This window comes from Psittacula echo (genome assembly GCF_963264785.1).
Source record: "Psittacula echo genome assembly, contig: SCAFFOLD_142, whole genome shotgun sequence".
Classification (NCBI taxonomy): domain Eukaryota; kingdom Metazoa; phylum Chordata; class Aves; order Psittaciformes; family Psittacidae; genus Psittacula; species Psittacula echo.
In genome coordinates this window covers 1-8886 of record NW_027664194.1, presented here as the reverse complement: position 1 = coordinate 8886, position 8886 = coordinate 1, and the positions used below count along the sequence as shown (strand labels likewise).

Genomic DNA, 8886 nt, shown 5'->3' with positions numbered 1-8886 from the left:
GAGCCCCCGAACTCTTCCGGAACCTCCCGAGCCCTTCCGGAGCCCTCGGACCCCTTCGGAGCCGCCCCCGAACCCCTCCGGAACCTCCCGAACCCCTTTGGGACCCGTCCGGAGCCCCCGAACCCCCTCGGGACCCTCCCGAACCCATTCCCCGTCCCATTCCCACTCCCATTCCCGTTGATCCCGGCCCCACTCCCCTTTAATCCCTGTTATATTCCCCATCCCATTCCCTTTTATCCCTCTCCCCATTCCCATCGATCCCTCTCCCATTCCCTGTTATCCCAGTGCCATTCCCGCTCCCATTCCCGGTTGGTAGCCCGGTCCCATTCCCATTAATCCCTCCCACATTCCCGGTTATCCCTGCTGTGATCCCGGTTATCCCGGTTGTTATCCCTACCATTATCCCGGTCATCCCTCTCCCGTTCCCGGTTGTTATCTCTGCCGTAATCCCGCTCCCATTCTCTGCTGTTATCCCGGTCTCATTCCCTGCCGTTATCCCTCTCCCATTCCCGTTTATCCCAGCCGTTATCCGGGTGGTTATCCCTCTCCCATTCCCTGCCGTTATCCTGGTTATCCCAGCCGTTATCCCTGTTAGCCCTCTCCCATTCTCAGCCGTTATCCCGGTTGTTATCCCGCTCCCATTCCCGTTATCCCGGCCCCATTCCCGGCTGTTCCCCCGCTCCATGGAGTCCCAATGCGATTACTCCATGTACTTCCCGGCGGTGCCGTTCGGGGCTCGGGAGCTGCTCTCGGCCGAGCCCGGGCGCTACCGGAGCCTGCCCCGGCGGAACCACCTCTTCCTGGGGGAGACCGTGCGCTTCCTGCTCGTGCTGCGCTGCCGGCCCGGGCCCCGCTCCCCCCCCTGGCCCGAAGTGGCCTCGTCCTTGACGGCGCTCGCCAGCGTCAGCCCCGGGCCCGGCGGCGCCACCGCCGCCGCCGAGGGGGGGGACGGGGACGAGAGCGCCCCCAGCGGGCAGGAGGACGCCGCGGCCTTCCGGGAGTGCCGCGTGCTGCTGACCCACGGGAGCGGGGCCGGGGCGCAGCAGGAGGGGGTGCGGGACGGCGGGAAACGGGGGTGACGGAGGGATAACGGGAAACAAACGGGAAACAAACGGGGGGATAACGGGAAACAAACGGGGATAACGGGAAACAAACGGGGGGATAACGGGAAACAAACGGGGATAACGGGAAACAAACGGGGGGATAATGGGAAACAAACGGGGGGATAACGGGAAACAAACGGGGATAACGGGAAACAAACGGGGAGAACGGGAAACAAACGGGGAGAACGGGAAACAAACGGGGATAATGGAGGGATAACGGGAAACAAACGGGGGGATAACGGGAAACAAACGGGGATAACGGGAAACAAACGGGGATAACGGGAAACAAACGGGGATAACGGGAAACAAACGGGGGGATAACGGGAAACAAACGGGGATAACGGGAAACAAACGGGGGGATAACGGGAAACAAACGGGGATAACGGGAAACAAACGGGGGGATAACGGGAAACAAGCGGGGATAACGGGAAACAAACGGGGATAACGGGAAACAAACGGGGAGAACGGGAAACAAACGGGGATAACGGGAAACAAACGAGAACGGGAAACAAACGGGGAGAATGGGAAACAAACGGGGGGATAACGGGAAACAAACGGGAAACAAACGGGGATAACGGGAAACAAACGGGGATAACGGGAAACAAACGGGGAGAATGGGAAACAAACGGGGAGAACGGGAAACAAACGGGGAGAACGGGAAACAAACGGGGATAACGGAGGGATAACGGGAAACAAACGGGGAGAACGGGGGGATAACGGGAAACAAACGGGGATAACGGGAAACAAATGGGGATAACGGGAAACAAACGGGGGGATAACGGGAAACAAAACGGGGAGAACGGGGGGATAACGGGAAACAAACGGGGATAACGGAGGGATAACGGGAAACAAGCGGGGATAACGGGAAACGGATAACGGGATAGCGGGAAATAGGGATAACGGGAAACAAACAGGGATAACGGGATAATGGGGAACAGGGATAACGGGAAACAAACGGGGATAGCGGGAAACAGGGATAGTGGGATAACAGGATAGAAGGAAACAGGGATAACGGGATAGCGGGATAACGGGAATCAGGGATGGCAGGATAACGGGAAACAGGGTTAACGGGATAACAGGAAACAAACAGGGATAGCGGGAAACAGGAATAACGGGAGAGCGGGATGTGGGATAATGGGAGAGTGGGAAACAGGGATAGCAGGGTAACAGGATAGCGGGATAACGGGAGAGCGGGATAGTGGGGTAAGGGGATGGGGGATAACGGGATAACAGAATATAGGGTGTGGGTACGGGGGGGAAAGGGGATGGGGGGGCTGTGGGATGTGGGCCATGGGAATGACTGGGGCAAGGGGGACCCAGGGATGGGATCAAGGGGACCATGGGATGATGGGTCCCGGTTATCCCATTGCCGGCCGCCATGGCCGCAGGTCCCTGTGGAGGAGCCCATTGTGTGCCCGGACGAGGTCATCTTCCCCCTCACCATCGCCCTGGACCGCCTGCCCCCCGGCACCAGCAAGGCCAAGGTGGGGCAATGGGGGGCAATGGGGACAATGGCGACACTGCCGCCTTGTGGCCATCAGGGCGAACAGCACCCGGGGCCCATTGAAGTCAATGGGGCCCCCATTGCCCCCATACCCCATGGCCATAGGTGGTGGTCACCGTCTGGCGCCGGGACACGGAGCCTCTGGAGGTGCGGGAAGGCTCCGGGTACCTGAAGCTGCTCCAGAGCCGGGATCCAGCTCAGGTCTTCCGCCAGGAGCAGGCGGCATTCAAGGCACAAGGTGGCCCCTCCATTGTTCCCTATGGTCCCTATATCCCATATCCCATATTCCATATCCCATATTTCTATATCTCATATATCCCATATCCAATATCCCATATGTTCCATATGTTCCATATATTCCATATCCCATATTCCATACCCCATATCCTATATTCTATACCCCATATCCCTATATCCCATGTCCTGTATCCCATATTCCCATAGTGAGCACGTTGCTGACAGTGCTGCCCCCCCCCGTGGTCCGATGCCGCCAGCTCACAGTATCCGGGAAGTACCTGACCCTGCTTAAAGGTGACAATGGGAATGTGGGATATGGGGTATGGGGTATGGGATATGGGATATGGGGTATGGGATATGGGATATGGGGTATGGGATATGGGGTATGGGGTATGGGGTATGGGGTATGGGATATGGGGTATGGGATATGGGATATGGGGTATGGGGTATGGGGTATGGGATATGGGATATGGGATATGGGGTATGGGATATGGGATATGGGGTATGGGATATGGGTTATGGGGTATGGGATATGGGATATGGGGTATGGGGTATGGGATATGGGGTATGGGATATGGGGTATGGGGTATGGGATATGGGGTATGGGATATGGGATATGGGGTATGGGATATGGGGTATGGGGTATGGGATATGGGGTATGGGGTATGGGGTATGGGATATGGGATATGGGATATGGGGTATGGGATATGGGATATGGGGTATGGGATATGGGATATGGGGTATGGGGTATGGGATATGGGGTATGGGGTATGGGGTATGGGATATGGGGTATGGGTTATGGGATATGGGGTATGGGATATGGGGTATGGGGTATGGGATATGGGGTATGGGATATGGGGTATGGGGTATGGGGTATGGGGTATGGGATATGGGATATGGGGTATGGGGTATGGGATATGGGATATGGGATATGGGATATGGGGTATGGGATATGGGATATGGGGTATGGGGTATGGGGTATGGGATATGGGATATGGGATATGGGGTATGGGATATGGGGTATGGGGTATGGGATATGGGGTATGGGGTATGGGGTATGGGATATGGGGTATGGGGTATGGGATATGGGGTATGGGATATGGGGTATGGGGTATGGGATATGGGATATGGGGTATGGGATATGGGGTATGGGATATGGGGTATGGGGTATGGGATATGGGGTATGGGATATGGGGTATGGGGTATGGGATATGGGGTATGGGGTATGGGATATGGGATATGGGATATGGGATATGGGGTATGGGATATGGGATATGGGGTATGGGATATGGGGTATGGGATATGGGATATGGGGTATGGGATATGGGGTATGGGATATGGGATATGGGGTATGGGGTATGGGATATGGGATATGGGGTATGGGATATGGGATATGGGGTATGGGGTATGGGATATGGGGTATGGGGTATGGGGTATGGGGTATGGGGTATGGGGTATGGGGTAGGGGATATGGGATATGGGATATGGGGTATGGGGTATGGGGTATGGGATATGGGGTATGGGATATGGGGTATGGGATATGGGGTATGGGGTATGGGATATGGGGTATGGGATATGGGGTATGGGGTATGGGATATGGGGTATGGGATATGGGGTATGGGATATGGGATATGGGGTATGGGATATGGGATATGGGATATGGGGACATCATGGAGACAAGAACATGGTTCTAACCAGGTCCTGGCATCTTCCACATCACCCCCATTGCCCCCATCGCCCCCATCGCCCCCATGGCCCCCATTGCCCCCTTGCCCCCAGTGCTCAATGGCAGCTCGCAGGAGCCGCTGTCCCTGTGCTCTGTGCGGGTGCTGCCCAACCTCAACGCCAGTTACCTGCCCGTGCTGCCCGACGGCTCCGTGCTGCTGGTGGATGATGTCTGGTGAGGGGGGCCATGGGGGTGATGGGGGCCATGGGGGGCAATGGGGGTGATGGGGGCAATGGGGGTGATGGGGGGCAATGGGGGCAATGGGGGTGATGGGGGCAATGGGGTGATGGGGGGCAATGGGGGCGATGGGGGTGATGGGGGCAATGGGGTGATGGGGGGCAATGGGGGCAATGGGGGTGATGGGGGCAATGGGGTGATGGGGGGCAATGGGGGCGATGGGGGTGATGGGGGCAATGGGGTGATGGGGGGCAATGGGGGCGATGGGGGTGATGGGGTGATGGGGTAATGGGGACCCTCTTTATGACCATTGAGAACCTCACTGGGCCATTTGGACCATATTGGGCCCATTGGGCCCATATTGGGGCCATAGGGACCCTCCTAGAACCCCTCTATGGGGCCATTGGGACCCTCATTGGGCCATTGGGACCATCTAGACCTCCATTAGCGCCATTCGGACCATATTGGGGTCATTGGGACCCTCTTTATGGCCATTGGGACCATATTGGAGTCATTGGGACCCTCTTTATGGCCATTGGGACCATATTGGGGGTCATTGGGACCCTCTTTATGGCCATTGGGACCATATTGGGGCCATTGGAACCCTCTTTATGGCCATTGGGACCATGTTGGGGCCATTGGAACCCTCTTTATGGCCATTGGGACCATATTGGGGTCATTGGGACCCTCTTTATGGCCATTGGGACCATATTGGGGCCATTGGAACCCTCTTTATGGCCATTGGGACCATGTTGGGGCCATTGGAACCCTCTTTATGGCCATTGGGACCATATTGGGGTCATTGGGACCCTCTTTATGGCCATTGGGACCATGTTGGGGCCATTGGGACCCTCTTTATGGCCATTGGGACCATGTTGGGGCCATTGGAACCCTCTTTATGGCCATTGGGACCATATTGGGGCCATTGGAACCCTCTTTATGGCCATTGGGACCATCTTGGGGCCATTGGAACCCTCTTTATGGCCATTGGGACCATATTGGGGTCATTGGGACCCTCTTTATGGCCATTGGGACCATCTTGGGGCCATTGGGACCGTATTGGGGCCATTGGGACCCTCTTTATGGCCATTGGGACCTTATTGGGGCCATTGGAACCCTCTTTATGGCCATTGGGACCGTATTGGGGCCATTGGAACCCTCTTTATGGCCATTGGGACCATGTTGGGGCCATTGGAACCCTCTTTATGGCCATTGGGACCATCTTGGGGTCATTGGGACCCTCTTTATGGCCATTGGGACCATATTGGGGTCATTGGGACCCTCTTTATGGCCATTGGGACCATGTTGGGGCCATTGGGACCCTCTTTATGGCCATTGGGACCATATTGGGGCCATTGGAACCCTCTTTGGGTCATTGGGACCATATTGGGGCCATTGGAACCCTCTTTGGGTCATTGGGACCATATTGGGGCCATTGGGACCCTCCTTGGGGCCATTGGGACCTTATTGGGGCCATTGGAACCCTCTTTATGGCCATTGGGACCTTACTGGGGCCATTGGGACCATCTTGGGGCCATTGGGACCATCTTGGGGCCATTGGGACCTTACTGGGGCCATTGGAACCCTCTTTATGGCCATTGGGACCATATTGGGGCCATTGGGACCCTCCTTATGGCCATTGGGACCATATTGGGGCCATTGGAACCCTCTTTATGGCCATTGGGACCATCTTGGGGCCATTGGGACCGTATTGGGGCCATTGGAACCCTCTTTATGGCCACTGGGACCGTATTGGGGCCATTGGAACCCTCTTTATGGCCATTGGGACCATGTTGGGGCCATTGGAACCCTCTTTATGGCCATTGGGACCATCTTGGGGTCATTGGGACCCTCTTTATGGCCATTGGGACCATATTTGGGGTCATTGGGACCCTCTTTATGGCCATTGGGACCATGTTGGGGCCATTGGGACCCTCTTTATGGCCATTGGGACCATATTGGGGCCATTGGAACCCTCTTTGGGTCATTGGGACCATATTGGGGCCATTGGAACCCTCTTTGGGTCATTGGGACCATATTGGGGCCATTGGAACCCTCCTTATGGCCATTGGGACCTTATTGGGGCCATTGGAACCCTCTTTATGGCCATTGGGACCTTACTGGGGCCATTGGGACCATCTTGGGGCCATTGGGACCATCTTGGGGCCATTGGGACCTTACTGGGGCCATTGGAACCCTCTTTATGGCCATTGGGACCATGTTGGGGCCATTGGGACCCTCCTTATGGCCATTGGGACCTTATTGGGGCCATTGGAACCCTCTTTATGGCCATTGGGACCGTATTGGGGCCATTGGGACCATCTTGGGGCCATTGGGACCTTACTGGGGCCATTGGAACCCTCTTTATGGCCATTGGGACCATATTGGGGCCATTGGGACCATATTGGGGTCATTGGGACCATATTGGGGTCATTGGGACCCTCTTTATGGCCATTGGGACCCCATGAGGACCCCGCTATGGGTCCCTGTTGACCCCGTCCCGTGCCCCCCCTGCAGCCACCACTCCGGGGAGGTCCCGGTGGGCTCCTTCTGCCGCGTGGCCGGGGGGGGCCCGGGGGCTCCCTGTGCCCTGCGCGCCCTCGAGGAGCACAACTTCCTCTTCCAGCTGCACCCGCCCCAGCGGCCCGGGCCCGACTCCAGGGAGGTAGGGGGGGGACATGGGGGGGTTCAATGGGGAACCTCAATGGGGAACCTCAATGGGGGGCTTCAATGGGGGGGGTTCAATGGGGAACCTCAATGGGGGGCTTCAATGGGGGGGTTCAATGGGGAACCTCAATGGGGAACCTCAATGGGGGCTTCAATGGGGGGGTTCAATGGGGAACCTCAATGGGGGGCTTCAATGGGGGGGGTTCAATGGGGAACCTCAATGGGGAACCTCAATGGGGGGCTTCAATGGGGAACCTCAATGGGGAACCTCAATGGGGGGGGTTCAATGGGGGGGGCTTCAATGGGGGGGGTTCAATGGGGAACCTCAATGGGGGGCTTCAATGGGGGGCTTCAATGGGGAACCTCAATGGGGAACCTCAATGGGGGGCTTCAATGGGGAACCTCAATGGGGAACCTCAATGGGGGGCTTCAATGGGGGGGTTCAATGGGGAACCTCAATGGGGAACCTCAATGGGGGGCTTCAATGGGGGGGTTCAATGGGGAACCTCAATGGGGGGCTTCAATGGGGGGGTTCAATGGGGAACCTCAATGGGGAACCTCAATGGGGGCTTCAGTGGGGAACCTCAATGGGGAACCTCAATGGGGGGGGTTCAATGGGGGGGGCTTCAATGGGGGGGGTTCAATGGGGAACCTCAATGGGGGGCTTCAATGGGGGGGTTCAATGGGGAACCTCAATGGGGGGCTTCAATGGGGAACCTCAATGGGGAACCTCAATGGGGGGCTTCAATGGGGAACCTCAATGGGGAACCTCAATGGGGGGGTTCAATGGGGGGGGCTTCAATGGGGGGGGTTCAATGGGGAACCTCAATGGGGGCTTCAATGGGGGGGTTCAATGGGGAACCTCAATGGGGGCTTCAATGGGGGGGTTCAATGGGGAACCTCAATGGAGAACCTCAATGGGGGGCTTCAATGGGGGGGTTCAATGGGGAACCTCAATGGGGGGCTTCAATGGGGGGGTTCAATGGGGAACCTCATGGAGAACCTCAATGGGGGGCTTCAATGGGGGGGTTCAATGGGGAACCTCAATGGGGAACCTCAATGGGGGGCTTCAATGGGGAACCTCAATGGGGAACCTCAATGGGGGGCTTCAATGGGGAACCTCAATGGGGAACCTCAATGGGGGGGGTTCAATGGGGGGGGCTTCAATGGGGGGGGTTCAATGGGGAACCTCAATGGGGGGCTTCAATGGGGGGCTTCAATGGGGAACCTCAATGGGGAACCTCAATGGGGGGCTTCAATGGGGAACCTCAATGGGGAACCTCAATGGGGGGCTTCAATGGGGGGGTTCAATGGGGAACCTCAATGGGGAACCTCAATGGGGGGCTTCAATTTGGAACCTCAATGGGGGCTTCAATGGGGGGGGTTCAATGGGGAACCTCAATGGGGGGCTTCAATGGGGAACCTCAATGGGGAACCTCAATGGGGGGCTTCAATGGGGAACCTCAATGGGG

At 57.0% G+C, this 8886-nt stretch overlaps 1 protein-coding gene across 1 annotated transcript; it reads left to right on the top strand.

Moving 5' to 3' along the window:
* Positions 1-579: 579 nt before the first annotated feature.
* On the top strand, positions 580-7412 carry TRAPPC14 (trafficking protein particle complex subunit 14; the record flags this gene model as incomplete). The annotated part of the gene is made up of 6 exons (XM_080639927.1): positions 580-1052; positions 2492-2587; positions 2713-2845; positions 3052-3138; positions 4624-4744; positions 7265-7412. Coding segments are annotated over exons 1-6 (954 nt in total), but the record flags the coding sequence as incomplete, so codon positions are not given.
* Between the last annotated feature and the right edge of the window lie 1474 nt (positions 7413-8886).